Source organism: Homalodisca vitripennis, chromosome X (assembly GCF_021130785.1).
Source record: "Homalodisca vitripennis isolate AUS2020 chromosome X, UT_GWSS_2.1, whole genome shotgun sequence".
Classification (NCBI taxonomy): Eukaryota; Metazoa; Arthropoda; class Insecta; order Hemiptera; family Cicadellidae; genus Homalodisca; species Homalodisca vitripennis.
Window position 1 is genome coordinate 151,682,349 of NC_060215.1, and position 19,539 is coordinate 151,701,887.

The 19,539-nt window shown below is 35.0% G+C and overlaps 1 protein-coding gene across 1 annotated transcript in view; it reads right to left on the reverse strand.

The window, feature by feature from the left end:
• Positions 1-469: 469 nt before the first annotated feature.
• The window catches only part of LOC124370033 (serine palmitoyltransferase 1), a 40,263-nt gene continuing 21,193 nt past the window's right edge, over positions 470-19,539 (reverse strand). The window contains exons 8-10 of the mRNA XM_046828340.1: positions 14,409-14,520; positions 13,071-13,327; positions 470-2,905 (exon numbers count right to left, since the gene is read on the reverse strand). Of these exons, the coding sequence (XP_046684296.1) occupies positions 2,729-2,905; positions 13,071-13,327; positions 14,409-14,520 (546 nt within the window). The 3' untranslated portion in view covers positions 470-2,728. The remainder of the gene's footprint in view (positions 2,906-13,070; positions 13,328-14,408; positions 14,521-19,539) is intronic.

The window sequence follows — 19,539 nt, forward strand, 5'->3', positions numbered from 1 at the left end:
AAGCAATTTTGCACGTTGACCAACTGCATGTACAAACAGGAAAAACCCTTCATACACATAACACACGCCATGCAGGAAATTACACACTACCTCTACATCGGACATCACTTTTCGAGGAAAAACCATCCTACATTGGTAGGAAGCTGAGGAACCTCCTGCCACAAGCTGTGAAAAACCTCAAGGGAGCTGCCTTGAAAAGATGTCTTCACAACTTCCTGGTGGACCACCCAATATACACCATCGAAGAATTCACAGAAGTAAACAAGGAAGATTAGAGGCTCTGACATCTTGTATTGATTATTTATTAATATCAATCATGTAATTTGTTAACATTGTGACTCTATTACTGTTCTTGAAGAATATGTTAATAAAGAAATATGACTATGACTATGACTATGACTAAGTTAACTTAAAATGAGACAAAAAACTTTTTAACACCGGGAATTATGAAATAACAAGTATTAAAATATTTGTTTGAAATATATATTTTATTTAACAAAATAGCATATTTATAATTATAAAATATAAACACTTCAAAACTGATTGATCATGCACACGATTATAACCACTAAAGACATTTTATAGTAATTGGACAAAAATTATAACTTGATTAATGTTAGTTTTTTTGTAACAAAATTACGCTTACCACTGACTTTCAATAAGATAAATTAACAACAATAGAAGACAAAATTAATATTATAAATATGTCATTATTTGGTTTTTATAGATAAAACTATTACAGTATAATACAAACATTCAATTAAGTAATTAACCACTTCGTATATTGTACGATGCAACTAGTTCAACCCAGCATTGTATATTTTTCGGAGTGTTCTTTCTGGTTGTTTTACGGTTTTCTCATTATTAAAGAGGCTCGCTCTGCATTTTTGTGACCAAACAAGTCTATGATTATATCAAATGCACTTGCATTACAAGTACTTACTCTGGTTTTTTTGTGATTGTAGTAGAGTGATTTATGTATTGTGTATTCAATTAATTGGTCTTTCAAGATTCATAAGTAGTGAAAATGGGTTATGAATATGATGAAAACTCTGCTCCAAGCTGATGCAATAAACACCTGACAGCTCGAGTAAACCCGGCAGCTAAGGGGTTAACAAAGAATACTCAAACTGTGGAAAACAAACCAAACAGAAGCATAACACTATTATAAATAAGATTAACAATAGAATTATTAAAGCAATTAAAAATGTAAAAAAATATTCAATATGTCAATGCACATGGAATACACAAACATTTTAATTCAATGGGTTATAAAGTTTAAAACAGTTATTTCATTGGAAAAATCAACCCCTTTAAAGGTATATTGTATTATTAAGTAATAATTCATAATTATCTACCACAAACTACAATGCACTAAATAAACACAATAAGTCATTATGTGTGACATAATCAATAATAATACTAAATACAACCTACAAATTATTTGCCATAAACTACAAGTTATTGGTAAGAATGTAAACTATCACAAATATAGTGTTAAGTAAACTTCCGAAACTAGGTTTTTAATATAGATGTAAAATAAAATAAAATACAAAAGGAAACATTATATTATCAAACTTTAATTAAAGACCTGTAACAATACAGATCTCAATAGATTTTCAACGGTTGTTAATTTAATAATGTCATCTGGCTTCAAAGCAAATAATAAAATCTTAATTTAATGTGTAAAACATTTTCCACGCTATACTGATAATTTAGTACTTATTGTGGAATAGATCTTATACTGACACATCTATAACGTATAATATTGCTATCTATCTAAACTTTTGTCATAAATAACTTAATCAGGTTAAAATATAAAAATATTCAAAACTGATTAATTTTAAATTGCATACAATAATTAAGCATACAATGTTATGAATACTTTATTGTCATAATTGAGAAAACTGATACTTCAACTCGGCATTGTAAAATGAAAAGAAATTGACTAGAACATCCAACAGCTTTGGGTTTATTATTTATTATGTATATTTGGTAACTTTCAAGTATAGAGACAAATCGACCCAATAAATGAATGTAAAAGTAATTGAACCCAAAAGTACCATAGAGTGCAGTTTTACATATGTAAAATAAGAAAAGTTTTCAAAAATACAAAAATATACATAGCAAAATATTATTGAGTATACATATGTAGATATAGAAATAAAATTCATTAACTTATCTAAATCCAAAAACATGCAAATTATAAATAAACAAGAACGATTTAAAGGAAAAGAAACAACATGTGCAGTTATTATGTGCGGATAGTACAAACACAAATAATTATTATAAATATAAACTTAACATTAAATATTAAGTATATTAAGTTCATTAGATGTATGTTTGATTTAAAATCAAACATGTATTTTGGAAAATTAAAAAATCCTAATGTGTTGCATTAAAAGCAATTATGTTACAGTTTAAATTAAAAATTTAAAGAAAAGTTAATCTAAAACAGGTACCTTAAAACTGCAAATAATTCTTCATCTTATTTATTCTAATGATGATCATGTTTTAGTCAAGACAAACAATCAAGTTTCCTTTATATTTCTCACATTTGATCGGACTTATTCCTACAATTATTAATATTTCAAGTATTGGTAGAAGTTAAATTTTTATCTCAATGCAATAAATTAATATAAAAATCCAAGCTCCCATTCACTAAAAATGGATTATGCACGAGAAGAGTTTGTTTTATGAACACATGTAGTCGACAAAGTAGAAGATACTAGGAGATGACTGACAATCTTGTGCGACAGACTGACTCCAGAGTGTCCACGAGGTCACCGATGGATTCTTCTGAGAGGAACACGGATGTAGTAATCCTCAGACTAGCTGTTGGACGTGAGATATCCCCAGGCTCCAAGTATGCAACGCGACTCACCGCTTTCCGTTCTTGAAGGCACTGCAATTTTACCACTTAATGTATGAAATGACACTCAACTAATTTAGTTACAATTTTAACCTAGAGTTTAGTTATGTTTTAAGTAAGAATATCCACCTTAAGAAGAGATCAGATTGCAGATCTTAAAAAATAGTGTGAAGGTACTACTGGTGTAATTCTGTTGGAAGAATAAATAAATTTGTTGTGTCACTGGACAATGGCAAATGTCCGGAAGAATCGTGATACCTTCTCCAATTGACTGATACCTTTACGTGTTTCGGACTACAGTCAAGAAGAGAGAAGGCACAGAAAATGTGCAGTGTTTCAGTGATCTGCTGCTGGAATTGAGGTGGAAGCATTCATAAGATCTATATTGAAGGAAATAACTCGAGATATTGTTTAATATTTACCATTTCCAACTTGATGTGTTACAAAAAATGTTACATTCACGTTATAAGTGTTCTATTTTTACACTAAGTACGAGGGCTATTCGGAAAGTAGATTACGTTTTGGAATTAAAAATTAACAAAGTATAGGAAAAAATTTTTATTATATACATATGAAAGCCACACTTAAATACTACTTTTCAACATAGTCACCATTCAAATTTAGGCACTTATCATATCGATGGATGAGCTTGACAATGCCTTCCTCATAAAATTCTGCCGCCTGTGTCTTCAACCAGTTTGTCACTTCTTGCTGCAGCTCTGTGTCGTCGTCAAAGCGCTGCGTTGCCAGCCACTTCTTCATTGTTGGGAACAAGTGGTAGTCACTTGGTGCGAGTTCCGGGCTGTATGCTAGATGAGGAAACAACTCCCACTGGAAAGATTCAAGAACTTCACGTGTGCGATTTGCCGTGTGAGGTCGAGCGTTATCGTGAATCAACAGAATTTTCGAGCTCAACTTTCCCCTACGCTTGTTTTGGATCGCTCTTCTGAGGTTGTTTAATGTTTGGCAATACCTTTCTGAGTTGATTGTAGTGCCTCGTTCTAGGAAATCAACAAGAATTACACCTTTCTTGTCCCAAAAAACCATCGCCATAACCTTTCTTGCCGACATCGTTTGCAAACATTTTCTTGGTTTGTGAGGTGAACTTGTGTGTCCCCACTCCATTGACTGCAATTTGGTCTCGCAGTTAACATGTTTCACCCATGTTTCATCGCCAGTTACGATGCGATCGAGTAGTGATTCACCCTCTTTGTCGTAAGCATCCAAAATTGTTAACGCTGCAGCCATGCGCTGGTTTTTGTGGACGTCGGTCAGGATTTTCGGTACCCATCTTGCACAAAACTTGTGGAAGCCAAGCTTATCAGTGACGATTTCGTATAACAAAGTTCGTGAAATTTGAGGGAAACTAAGCGAGAGTTCCGTTATGGTTAACCGTCGATTTTCTCTGACCTTTGCGTCAACTTTCTCAACAAGTTCGTCAGTCACTATGCTGGGTCTTCCACTTCGCTCTTCGTCATGAACATTTGTTCGGCCATTTTTAAACTTAATGACCCATTGTCGCACTCCACCTTCAGTGATAATGTTGTTCCCATAAACTTCACACAACTGCCGATAGATTTCTATAGGCTTACAGTTTTTGGCAGTCAAAAACCTAATTACTACGCGCACCTCACAGTTGGCGGGATTTTCAATTGCGGCAGACATTTCAAACAGGCACTGTGACTAGACGCGTTACAACACGAACTTCCCGCTAGCACGGCTGGATAGCCAGTGAGCGGTGGGACGTCCTGACACCAAGATGGCCGCGCTAGTCCCGCCCCTGGCGGCCACAGCGCAAAACGTAATCAACTTTCCGAACAGCCCTCGTATATAATAGTGGCGACGATGGTAAAACCGAACAGTTTAATAATAAAACCGAATCTAAATAATAGACAATAGACAATGTACTTTATTTGCAACAATCATAGAGAATGGCATTAGCGTCAAAAATATAACATCACATTATAAGAACAAATATTAGTTGTGTCAATATTATTACATGTTTATGTCAAAAGTTCTCCAAGATAAAAATTCATTTATGGAATAGAATGGGTGTTTCAACAGCCAGGTCTTTAATGTTTTCTTTATGTTTTCTTGGGACTTGATGTCAGCAGGCAGGCAGTTGAACAACTTCGCTCCCATATAGGATGGCTTTTCTTCAAATTGAGCAGAATGGTGTTGGGGAAGAGCGAAGTCTGCAGCATAGCGAGTGTTGTGTTGGTGTACGTCACGGCCACGGGTGAAGTTATTCTCATGGGCATAAGTTATTACACTGAGTATATAGAGTGATACTACAGTTAGAATTGAGTGATCAACAAAAGCAGCTCTACAACTGTCTCTTGACTGCAACCCAGCTAGTGTTCGTATGCACTTCTTTTGTAAGATTAGGGTTCTTTGTATATTTGACGAACTAGATATACCCCAAACTAAAATACCATACCGAAGATGTGTTTCAAAAAGTGCATAATAAGCAGTTTTTGCCGTCTGCACATCACTAATTGTCTTTATTCTTCGGATTACATAAAGTCCAGAACTTAGCTTCCTGCAGAGACTGTCAACATGAGAGGTCCAATTAAGACTTGTGTCAATTATAACACCTAGATACTTGGCAGCTTCTACTCTATCTATGTTAGGTAGAGTTCCCGCTTCAAGCTTTCGTCTTCCCATTATTAAATGTTGCGATTTTGTTTCATTTAGTACCAGGCTGTTCTGATGGCAGTACTGAGTGGCTACATTCAGTGCTATGTACGTTGACACTTCAAGTGGCTCTGTTTCCTTGTTACTTAATAAAAGCACAGTATCATCCGCGTACATAATAGTGGTAGCAAATTCTTGCAGATACTTAGGCAGGTCATTTGTAAAAAGTACAAATAAAACAGGCCCCAATACAGAGCCTTGAGGTACGCCTCTCGAGTTTGTTAGCAGGCTAGATCTCACCGAACGAGTCATACCATTGTCCGAATGAACCAGCTGAACCAGTTGTTGTCTATCAGTCAAATAGCTGTCAAACCAACTCGCTGAAATTCCAGAAATTCCAAGAGCTTTCAGTTTTGTTAGGAGTTGTTTATGATCAAGGCTGTCAAATGCTTTACTAAAGTCTAATAAAACAGATGCACAGGTATTGCCATTTTCAAGTTGATCAATAATGTGTTCTATTAGACTAACTATAGCGGTTGATGTAGAACGTCCTTTGATAAAACCATGTTGCTGACTAGTTAGTAAATTATTTTCCAGGAGGTGAGTAACAAGACGAGTCAGGGCCACCTTTTCAAAAACTTTAGATATTGTTGATATCAGCGATATTGGTCGATAATTACCAGCATCAGAGGTGCTACCCTGCTTGAAAAGGGGAATAACCTTCGCCAATTTAAGCCTTGTTGGAAACCTCCCTTCTGCGAATGATCGGTTTATCAGTAGAGTTATTGGGTCCGTCAGTTCCATTACACAAAATTTCAGCAGCTTCGAAGATACCAAGTCAATTCCATAAGTACATTTTGTTTTTAAAGAAGATATGATCTTTATTACTTCGTCTGAAGTGGTAGGAAAGAGTGTTAAGGGTGGAACATTATTCTGAGCAGGTACAAGTAGGGGTGGTTTTGGATTAGCCTCTAGAGCCTTGTCTGCCGCTGTAACAAACCTAGAATTTAGGTAATCAGCGATCTGGGTAGAGTCAGTAATTTTCCCTAATACCGGATCCATTAATTCCTTCGGACTATGTGATATTTTTGTTTTCCTTTCATTATTTACTACTGCCCATAAGGCCTTTGACTTATTTTCTGCATGAAGAATTTTGTCTGTTACTTCTTTACGCCTTAACTCTTTAAGTCTTAAATCATAGGCTTTCTTTTTAGAGGCAGTGTCTTGCTTATGAATCAATTGACCAGTAGTGTTGTATACAATCTGTGCTTGTAAAAAAACTTTACGTAGTCTTTCAGCCTCAGCATCTGTTATTTTATTTCTCCTTTTTCCTTTTACTCTAGATTTTTTTAGTGGGCAAGCAGAATTTATTATCATTCCCAAGGTGTTACTAAACAAATTGTAGGCTGTGTCTGCATCTATAGCAGTAATCAGATCTTCCCATGATTCTTGTTGTAGTTTTATTTTAATGTCCCTGATGTTCCTTTCAGAAAATTGTCGTTTTTCAGTCATCTGGGCTGTTGGTTTTACCTGCTGGTGGTGTAGCGTACAGAGCTGTGCCATATGGTCAGAGATCCCCTCATCCAAAACTTCCACTGTTATTGTTTCATCTTCTACATTAGTACACACACAATCTATTGATGATTGTGAAAAAGGTGTTATGCGAGTGGATGGAAGAGAAATTCTGAACATACCACAGCTTCTCATTATATCCTCCAACAGCATGTTGTCTCTGTTAACGTTTAGGCAGTCTATGTTGATGTCCCCCATAACAATTATCGGACACCTCCATATCGGTACCACTTGTATGCATTGGGATATAATCTCAAGGGATTCCTCTAGGTTGCCTTGGTTTCTATAAATACCTGCAATGTACAGACACCGATCCTGAAGTTTTATTCTTATAAGGGCCATTTCACAAACCATCTCTACACTCTTCACTTCAATAGAGATTGGATCAATTAGAGTTATTAGTGAGTTTTTGCAGAAAATACCCACACCTCCTTTTTTATGAAACTGCCGACAGAAATCAGCAATCAAAGTATAATCAGTCAGGTTAGGTTGTGCAGCTGGTCATTGCTCAGACCATGCTCAGTGAGGATTAGAATATCAGGCTCAAGTCGTTGAAGAAGATGAGTTATTATGTCAATTTTGTTGCTGAGCCTGTCAACGTTTTGGTGTAGAATTTTTAAGTGTTCCTTGTTCAATTGGGGTATGGTAAAGCTGTTTTCATTTTGAAATTGCTGAGGCCGGTCTTGTCTAAAAAATATTTGTGCTGTTCATCTTCTGCTCGTGGTGGGCTCCGCTGGCCTGATTCAAATGGAGATTGTTGGCTTATAGGAGGCCGGGAATTGAACGTGAATGAATTAGACTCAATGCAATCAGCATTCGGCAATTGATTGTTTGTCATGATCGAAATGTAGTAATCAATGTTTGTGGTGTAGAACTCTTCTATACTCTCATCTTTAGTTCGTGATCTTGCATTCATCGGAGGCTTTATTACTGAGGCTTTAGCGACTCCGTGTGTGTCTAAAACGGACGTCACCTGTAAGGTGTTACCAATGTTCAGTCCTGTGGATGCTTTAGCATTATTGTTACACATCTCAAATCCTTCTAAATTACCCATGTTGTGGTTTTTATATTTTTGAGCTTGGAGAGACACACTAAAGAGGTTCTTTCCCGTTGCATCCCGTCTAACTCCTGATTTCCTTTTGTTCCCTGAGGTAGACTTATTCAGGGTAGAATCTAGAGGATCATCTTTATGTTTGCATTGTTGAGTAGATTTAGATGCTATAAAGTTAGTAGGTAGGATTCTTCCAGACTCATTTAGATGAAGGTGAGTGTTGTCTAGAAGTGCTGACATTTGTTGCTCCAGTTGGTCTTGCCTCCTCTTAAGGATTAGCATCTCTGAGTTCACTGACAAGGATTGTGGTGCAGGTGGAGGGGTGACTTCTATGGAGGTTTGGGTGGAGGTGTTTATTATTGCTTCCAGACTTTTAAACTTTTCTTCCATGGCATTATGGCTGTTTTTTAAGAGTCCGATTTCCAAGAGAACTGAGGGGAAGGTATTATTTGTTTGATAGTCAGGGGCCAATGTTTGAGTTCCTGTAGTCCTGAGCCTCCTGTCAGTTTTTTCAGGTGTCTGTTGCTGCAGTGTCATAATTTTACTCTCTAATTCTTCAATCTTATTTTCATAGTCTTTAATAAGTTCGATCTGTTTCCCGTCATGGTCCTCAAAAATAGTTTGTGCTTCAACCACATACAGTTTTTCCTTGGTCAACTGTGCTTCGAGCTCGGATATCTTTTCTTGGAGCCTTTCCATATGTGCGACATACTTTCCTTCGCAGTTTTCTAACTCCTCTACTTTGGCTTCTAGACTATTCAGTTTGTCTTGGAGTCTACGATTTTCATTTTTTAAGTAGTTGTTTTCCTGGAGTAAAGCGGATCCGATTTTGGCGGCTACTATCAAGCTTTCCTCGCTACTCTGTGTGTCACATTCTGTCAGACTTTTTTCGAGTTCTTGGAGTGAGTTGCTTAAGGGGTTAAGTTCAGAGTTGTTGTTTATATGGGGTTTAGTTTGAGGGAGGTCCTGTGAGACAGACTCCGCCATTACTAGGGCTTCATTAAATTTTTTGTTTTTAAAATTGTTGGTTTTTTGTTTCCCATGTATGTGCTTGTATTCTGTGTATAGGCATATGTCATTTTGTCTGATAATGGCGGTGGTGTCTTCCCCAAAAAATGTAACTGTGTATTTCATAGTTTTGTTGTTTTCTGTAATTTCTTTTATTTGTGCTGGCCAGTAGGGGTAACCTTTAATTTTGGCAAAGACTAAAGTGCCAACTTGATATAGAGAATTATTGTGTGTTGCCATCTTGATTAGAGGTGGGGCAGATTGATTAAATTCCAATAAATAAAGGTATTAAGGTCCTTCAGTAATTGGTGTGCTACTAGCAGTGAGCACATGTGCTGTTGTTGCGTCCACAACTTCAAGGCACTGCTTGATTCCAGTTCAAATACAGTTTTTATGCCAGTATTGTTTGATTCCTATTTCAATTTGTAGAGTTTAAATACAGTTTATTAAGCCTTTTTTAGCCTTAATTTATATAGATTGAAATACAGTTTTTTAGGCCAGGTTTGTCTGCTTCCTATTGTTAATTTTTAAACTTGAAATCATTAGCAACTACTCAATTCATCACCATGATACCAAGTTAAACCCTATCAATAAACTACTAAACATGTCTGTCAAGTAATAATAATAATTATGCTATTAACTTTCACAAAACTGTAGGATTGAAAGAAAAATTAGATTAATGTCAAAATGGAAAACTGTTTTTTATAACGAGGTTTGACAGATTCCTCGTGGTTAATGTTTTTAAATGTCAAAATGGAAAACTGTTTTTTATAACGAGGTTTGACAGACTCCTCGTGGTTAATGTTTTTAAATGTCAAAATGGAAAACTGTTTTTTATAACGAGGTTTGACAGATTCCTCGTGGTTAATGTTTTTAAATGTCAAAATGGAAAACTGTTTTTTATAACGAGGTTTGACAGATTCCTCGTGGTTAATATTTTTTCATGCGTCAGGTTGTAAGAGAATCAAGGTCAAGTGGGAAGCAGGTCTGTTGATTGTTGTCAGCTGTATAAGCTGCTGTCAGTAGGTCAGGTGTGGAATGTGACGCTGTCAGCACAGTCAGCACTGTTTCCAGTTGTTACCATATGGCTTGAGTTTATTCAGTGGTTTTAAGTAAAGTATTCTAGACTGTGTAAATACAATTTTTGACTTGTAGTGTTTATAAGCTTGTTATTATGGTTTCATTGGTGATAAAGTTCTTTTATTGAAAAAAAATGCTTGAGATTAGATTGCAGTTTAGTTCTTGTGTTACAGTTAGTTTCTTATTGTTATCTTGGATTCTTGAGTAGATTAATTTTCTTCAAGTTTTATGGTGAAAATGGACTTACAGTAGTTCCAGGTAAATATCTGCACACGTGAGTAAATATTTGTTGTTGAAATACACACTTAAGTACACTTTTAACTGGGAGCCACTTCACCTTGACTGTAGTCAGTCAGCCATGTTGGTTTTTTTTGGTTGGTTGGTTGGTTGGTTTTTTTAATAAAGTAATTGCTGAAGAAACAAAGAGATGTTAATGTAAGTCCAATATTGGAAGCACTACAACATGGACAGTCTGTTTAAACATAGGGGTATCACGATAACGAATTAACATTTCAGGATGGGTGTCTACTCACAAGGCTGGAGATTAATGATCCCAAACTCTCTTGCTAAACATTTGCTTCATGAATTGCATATAGCTCATATTGGCCAAAGATGAAGGATTTAGTGCGGAGTTAGTGTTCAAGGAAAAATATGTTGAAGGATATTGAGAATATGGTAATTTCTTGTCGACAATGTGTGGAAACTAAGAATGTGCTACCACATATTTTTCATCCATGGGAATAGCCCTCGAGTTCTTGGGAAAGAATACATGTTGGCAGGTCTTACTGATGGGCAACAATACCTGATAATCGTGGATGCCTTCACTAGATAGATTGCAGTAGTGCCAACCCATACAGCAACAACCACGAGGACAGTGAATGAACAAAGGAAACTTTTCTACATTCGGTTTTCCCCATGTGTTAGTTTCGGACAACGGCACACAATTTGCTTATCAGGAATTCAAGGATTTTGTAACTGCTTGTGGCATTATTCACAAGAAAACAACATCCCAACTCGAATGGACAAGTGGAAAGACATTGAAGAAGAACATACTCGCTATGGCAGGAGAGAAGAGAACTTTACAATTTAAAATAAGCAGATTTCTTATGCAACTTCGACAATCTCCAAACGTGACTGGCACTTTATCGTACCACCTAATGCTTGGAAGAAGAGTGAGAATAAATCTTTCTTAACTCAAACCAGAGTTAAACACAACTCGTAATTATGAAGATAGTACAGTAGGAATTCAGAGAGTTCTAATAGATGGAGATGAGTTCAAGTGAGAGACTAAAGGAAATGTGGAACTTCGGACAAATAGAACTTAGGGAAGGGTGTGTCATCTACAGAGTCAGAATGAGTAATGGACAGTTATGGAGAAGACATATTGACTAGGTAAGCGAGATACCACAACAACATCAGAGAGGGAGGTGTTACTGTCTGATTTAAAAGTTTTATTATTATAATCAAATGTTGTTTTGATTTTTTAATTCATTCAGAACACAATTAACCATAAATATGTGACATTCACATTATAAGTGATCTATTTTTACATTAAGTATATAAAAATACGACAAACTACTAGAAAATTTGTTACCTGTATGTATTACAATTCGTTTGATAGTTATTCCAATGGATAAGCAAAACAGGTTACAAAAAATATACCGTTGATGAATTTCATGAAAAGTTATGGTTTTAGAGATATTTTAGTTTAAAAACGTTACATGACCACTGTTTAAACAAAATAGATACAATTTGGTTTTTTAAACAAGGTTTTCAAGTTGATACTCGTCCCATGTACAGAATTACAACTCAATTAATAAGTAAATAATACATTAAAAGACACAAAATAGTGTAGCTGGTAAAAGATGCATATTAACCCTTTAAGTGCCAAGAGCTGATTAATTCTAAAAAGTGCCAAGGCCCAATTAGATCAGCTTTTAGAATACTTATTATTCTGTTACTATTTGTTGAAATATGTCATTGTACTTAGTCTCAAATCAAACTAAAGAAATATACAGCAAAATGCACATATCCACAGTACAACATATCATTCGTTGTTGTACTGCAGCTGATATCACAAAGGCAGTGGCAGTGAGCCTGCCCACGTGTGTAACTAATTGTTTACTTTTGTAAATAGTATATTGCATATAGACTTGATTGAATAAGTTAACTGACATAGACTACTAGTAGCCTACTTTCTGTGTGATGGAGCAATATTTATTTTGACATCATGCCTGAAGCAAACTGAAAAAATGATGTGTCTTTTATTTTGTAATGTAAATTTAAGTAAAGTTAAGTTGTGTTCATTTGATAAAACTACGTACTGTCAATGATTTTAATTTATAGCCCAGTTTTCTCCCTACATAATACAAGAAAAATCATCTAGTTATGATTATTTATGATAAAAGTTATACAATATTTAGTGGGACACTACAAAAACGCCAAAAGAGTGCTTGGCACTGAGAGAAGTGAACTGCCAGAAATGCTTAGCACTGGCAGTACCACCCTGTCAAAAGTGCTTAGCACTCAAAGGATCAACTCATATTCTTATAGGAATGTATTTATTTTACCACATACAACCAAGTTCTGAATTATATCAGGACATTTTAGCATTATATACACATTCTCTAAGGTGGTAAAAAGGTAAAGAGTGTCTTATTTCATGAGGTGAAGTTGGGTCTGTCATTTAATGGCTTAAAGGTGACTTCTGTACCACCAATGGCCGGACAGGCGGACTGCTTGCAAGGACAGGATCGCTCAGTGGTCACCCATCCAAGCAGCAGCCACGCTCGATGTTGTTTGACTTGGTACTCATGTACTTCTACATAATAGAGGCAACATAAAACTTACCGACTCGACTACGTCATTGATGAGGGATTGCTTGTTGGTGTGATGAGGCTTGAGGGCGAGCAGGTGGATCGGACTGTCCGGGTCACCACTGACAGTGAAATGTTCGGCAATGACAGCAGAGGCGTTCAATCGGTTGTGCATCACCTGACACAACTGCTTCAGCTTGTCCAGCAGCTCTGGGTGGTCATCAATACACTTGAGAGCTTCTATAGCCGCCATCACTAGCAGAGGAGGCAGTGACGCCGAGAAGCAGTAGCCTAGTCAACAATTTACAATGCATGTATGATAATCAACATTATCAAAACTGTCATCATGCCCGAAATCCGATTTTCTCAGCTACTGGGAGTGAACAATATGCCCTATAGTAGAATATAAAATAACAGTCTATATTTCCAATCTCTTTATAGATCTGTAATCTGATGAAGATAACATTGTGGTTAAGCCTGTTTAGAAAAGAAAATGAAACTAAACTCAATACCTTTAGGCCTATATCTGTTGTTTTTTCTTAGCTATTTGAAATTAGCAAGTGAGGTAAACTTTCCAAATTCTGTTACTCAACTAAATATCTCTACAAAAATATGAATCTGCATTTAAAAAGCTTTTAAAATAAGAGTGGATTGTTGTTCAATTTTAAGCCATTCAATGGAGCAATTTCACTTTGCTTTAAATCCCTATAGGACTTGGGAAGCCAGAAGGAAAAAGGCCACTGCCACAAGGAAACCCAAATTGTGATGAGAGGGATAAGGCTGAATAAGACATTTTTATACAGTGAAATACTTCAGTCTTTGATGTCGTCAAGGAATAAAGTTGTGACTTCTGTTTTTAAATAACTTTAATATTCATTTGCGTAACACTTCAGCTGTTATTCATTAGCCATCATTGTTTATCAAAATTCAGAAACTGTTTAACTGAATTGAATTAAAGCCTGTGACCATAACATGTAAAGAAAACCTTAAGTACAACTAAAGAATATTACCTCTTTATATAAACACTGCTGACTCTCAGAGGAGATTTTTGGTTATTTATTAGCAGCTCTTTTGTTTATTCTGAGAATAAAAGCATAAACTACACTGAGGCACTGCAAATACTATTATATAGAAAAACAGCTGTAATTGCATACAGTTGAAATCAATTGTATTGGTTTTTATAGACACACAATCAAGTTTCTACTGAACAATGCAGTGAATGACAGATTATTTTAGACATTGATTTTGGATTAGTTATTTTTAGATTTTAGAACCAGTGTTGTAAATTTGTTTACAACTATCCTTGTAATGTTTCAAGGAAACAAAACAATTACTGTTTTTGTAGACAATTTTAACAAACTGTTGGACATACCCAAGCCTGAGAGCCTCTGGTGGTCCACGATGAAGGTGGAACCAACACAAAACCCTCCAATCGAGGCCAGGGAGTGTTCTAGACTGGCCATAACAAGGTCTACTTCCCCCTTCTGTAAAATCACATATACCATCCATCATCGAGGGAATATTTAACATATTCACTAACACAATTTCCTTTGAAACATATCAGTGGCGCACTCATGTCTTAACACATTGAATACGGAGTCCAAGTATAGGTCGGGCTACCACGCACGCCGTTGTATACAGAGCCCAACCTATACTTGGGCTCCGGTACTTAATTCAATACGATTAGGTAAAAAAATCGGGTTTAGTTGTTTCAGACCATTTCCTATGTTATATTGTTCATATTTATACGTCTTTGTATGACAAACAACAGTTGTGCAGCTGTAAAAAAAATGTTGAGCTAGTGAACAGCTGCTTAGTTACGTAACTGATTGATGATGCAGTGACACGAGCCTTGTTGTTGTCTGGAGAGTGTTTTAAACAAAGTTCCACAATTATTGAATAAAGTGATGTGGTAAATGTTGGTTTAGTTTATATCTGATAGTTTTCGTAGTGATACGAGTTTTTATTGTATATTTTTCTAGTTCACTGTGTAAAATGAGTGACCATTTAGACTAAGAAAAAACGGTGCGTATGATACGTGATATGCTGTCAGATTCTAAGGAAGATGATCCTATTTGTAATGAAAATATAAGATCATCTGTGATTCAGTTTGAAAGAATCTTGGACCAAATTTACGATTCTGGATCTCAGTGCTTCAGACTGTATCACACACAAGTTAACTATGTCTAAGCCTGTATGTGTTTGCATTGTATAATTTTAGTGTACATGCACTAACATGAATTCTTTCTTTCTTTTATGTTTATTTTATATCAAAAACACATTTATAGAACATTAGGTGATGTTAAAATTTTTCAAATTTTATTTTTTTCCAAAACAGGCATATTTTCTAAAAGTGCATGTTCCTTTTGGAATTTTAAAAATGCAAGAGGAAAGGAAACAAGTTATAACAAAAAAGTTGTTTGTGAATGAAATGAGAAATGGAAAATCTTTAAAGTTTAAAAACCATGCCTTCAGCTATGATCTACTTGTTTGCAAATTTAAATCCAAGCTAAAGAAGAATCATGGGTGATTATTACTACGGATGGAGAGGAATACTACCATAGTACTGTACACGAGAGCTGTCAGGACACACGGGGGTTAAATGGCTAAACAAAACTGAGCTGACAAATGAATCCGTGGTTCTGGGTAGGAGGGCGCAAAGAGTTAATATGACAATGACGGTTTATTTACCTTTCAAGGTTTACAAGGTTATAACATAGTACTTATTAGGGAAAAATAATACCCAATTATCCAGAATACAGGCAGTAAGAGGAGAAAAAAAAACGTAAGTAACAGTTTAAATATACAATATTTATGTTAAGTTAACATAAGATTTTAGATAGGTTAACCTGTATCTGTGATGATATTAGTCTATCTGTATTTGTGACACTATTCTGACTGTATTTATAATATTACAGCTTTGAATAAAGATCTATGACTATGACTATACTTAAGTAACAGTTTAAATATACTTCAGTAAAGTATAATACACTTAAGCAAAAAGTACAGCTTCACATAATGATGTCTGCATACCATGGAGTCAAATATTCATTTACAAGATTGCAGATCAATGATATTTCACACACAAAATTAGCACACCACGAGTAACTTTTAGTTTGCAATATTATAATTTGTACAGTTACAACAAAAAAGAAAGAAATATACTAGAATCTTTAATTATTAATATAAACCATAAGCCTAGGTTCATACAGAGTTCAAAAATTCAGTATTATTATTTTGAAAAAGCCAATTATTTAGGGTATGACAAAAAGTTCTTAGTTTACTACACGATTTAGTTTCATTTGACAACTGATTAAAGTACTTTCGTCCAGTGCATTAAAAATGTTGTCTACAAACAGATTTGTTTACTTTGGGAATTCTAAATATATTGTGCTGAGTGTTTCTAGTTTGGTAGTATAGGTTATGTGGTCCCAAGTTACCACTTCTAACAAAAAATAATGTTAAAACTTTCTACACAAAAATATGTTGTATGGGAAGTATTTTTAGATTGCAAAACGGGGGAAAAGAACTTTTTTACATTTTTGTTCAGAATAATACGAATATGTTTTTGTATAACTAGTATTCTTTTTTATTAGATATTAAGTATTTACCCAACATATCAAGCCATACTGTATTCTGGACTGAATACGTGCAAAGTATATATTACAAAGCAATATCTGATCACATATATCTCTTATGTAATAAAACATTCAATGTATTTCAGTTTTTTTTATCGTTAGTTACAATGAAATCGCACAAGCATTTATTTCACTAAAATATAGCAAATCAAACGATATTTTCTGATTTTCAAGTTCTCTTCTAAGGGAGTTTGTTTCTGAACTCTCTCCTATTCTCACTCATCTTTTTAATGCTTCTTTAAGTGAAGAGATATTTCCACCTGATCTAAAGGTAACCAAAATTATACATTTACCAAAGAGTCGGAAAAAGTCGGATCCTGATTCCTTTAGACCAATATCCATAATCCCAATATTTGCAAAGGTATTTAAAAAAATCATGCATTGAAGAATTTATGATTTCCTGGAAATGAATAAAATTCTAACCCAAAGTCAATATGGCTTTAAACCTGGATCAAACACTGAACCATAGCTAACTCTAAAAAAAGAATTGTATCATCTCTTGATTCTAGACAGTACACCCTTGGTCTTTTTTGTGCAGGGCATTTGATGTTGTAGATCATCATCATATACTTCTTGATAAATTTGAAAGGTATGGATTTCGAGGATTGGTACTTCAGTGGTTTAAACCTTACTTATTGGGGCGCGTTCAATGTGTTGAAATCCGCAATAATTCCCGGCAGTATTTTTTGGATTTTTCTGTTATCAAGACAGGAGTGCCTCAGGAATCTATCCTTGGACCTCTACTTTTCCTCATATACATTAATGATCTTCCAAAACACATTGAAAGTCATTTAAACAGAACCATAAAACCTGCTGTCACTCTTCACGGATGACACTAGCGTTATTCTAAATAATTGTCACTTGTTTGAACATTATACAGCAATATCATCTTTGCTTTCTGACTGGTTCTGCACCAATAACCTGTTCTTAAACTTTTCTAAAACAAACGTGGAATTTTATCCCCAAACCTCCCAAAATGTTCCTAATATTTATACATTTGGTGGCAATCCAATAAATAGCAATTTTTCTATAAGTTTCTGAGGAGTCCATCTTTATTTTGACATGAAACGGAATACTCATATAAACACATTATCGAAGCAGCTAAATTCAGCTACATTCACCCTGAGGTGCCTTTCTACATTTGCCTCAGAACACGTTCTTAAACTGGGTTACTTAGGCTTATTTGAGTCAAAGCTGAGGTACAGAATAATATTTTGGGGATTTTATAGTGTCATCAACTTTAATAGAGTATTCTGAGTATTCACTCTTCAAAAGAGAGCGTTGAGGGTTGTCTGGGGAATGAGATCAGATGAGAGCTGTAGAGAGCGTTTCCGATCTATTGGGATCCTTACCTTGGCCTCCCTTCTCATTTTTCATTCGACAATGTTTGTTTATCAAAATAAAAATCTTTTTCCAAATTTAAATCATGATCATAACACACAGCACAGAAATTACCTAATTTCAGACTCAACCTTTTCAAAAACTCAATTTTTTATTTTGGTCCTAAACTGTACAATTTACTTCCAAATGTAATCAAAATTCAAACAAATTGCAGTTTCAAAAATTATTTTAAGACTTACATGATCGGGAAGGCTTTCTACAGTCTCCACGAGGCTCTCGTGATACCCATGTCTTGATTAGACAGATTTTTTTTGCAGTAGGAATAATTTTAAAATGTAACAAGAATTTATTATGTTTTACCCTTAAATTGTATGCTGTTCTGTTGCTTTTTTATAATTACTTTTGATACTGATGTTTTGACTTGCACAGAAAACCTTTGAGTTCTATTGTGTGAATAAATTATTCTTATATTCTTCAGTTTGTTATGCAATGTTGAAACGTGTTCATCTCAAGTTAAGTTTTTCTTCAAAAATTAATCTTAGATATTTAAAATTATGGACTTGTTCTATTATTAGACAATTGCAGTTTGCAAAATTAACAGAATTACGATTTGAATTACTTATTTTGGACTATGTTGGAAAGTGAAGCCTCTGAGATTAAAATGAACAAACTTGGTTTCAGTAACGTTAATATATTCAATCTATTACATATGGAAAGAAGATCTAATTTAATTTTTCAAAAATGTGAAATTTTGTTGTCAGAATAAAATATTACAACATTGTTGGCTAAAGCGTTAATTTGTCCATGTATATTTTGCGTTAAAAGATCGTTAATGAATATTAAAGTAAGGTTCGATGATAGGACATCCCCCCATGGAACCCCGAGCGTGTCAGTCATTGGCTGACTCATGATTGCCCGCCACCTATATGCGCTGGCACGTGATGGATTGATCCCTTGTCACTGACCAATGGTAGGTGGCTACATTTAATATAACAGGATCTGTGATGGATGTCATCAACAGCAACTCTAGTGGAACATACTTTTTTTTATTTATACAAAAACTAATCTAATTATGCATTAAAGTTATTATATTTACAAAATATGAGAATAAGATAAAATATTCAGTATTTTCTCATAAACATACTAAGGTAAAGGTTAGGTATAAGATAGTAACAGTACACAAGCCTCCTCAGAAATCTTTGATTGTATGAAAGGTGCGAAAACAGTCGGAAACACAAAGCGGAACGTCGCAATCCTGGCATATTGTGTCCCAGCACCGCTGCCCGCTGATACTGGTCTATCTGCACATGTGGCATGCTCTTTTTGGCTTGTCCTTCTTATCTGTAGCAGGGATGGTGGCAAGAAAATGCCGAGCAGTGTCTCAGGGCAGACTCTTAGCCAAAAATTCGTCTGTAAGTCTTTCTTGCGCCATTTTACATAATTTTTAATTACAAACAGCCACATTTATTTACTCACGGTAAACACAACAATACATTTACAATCAGGGCAACTGGTAACGTATAA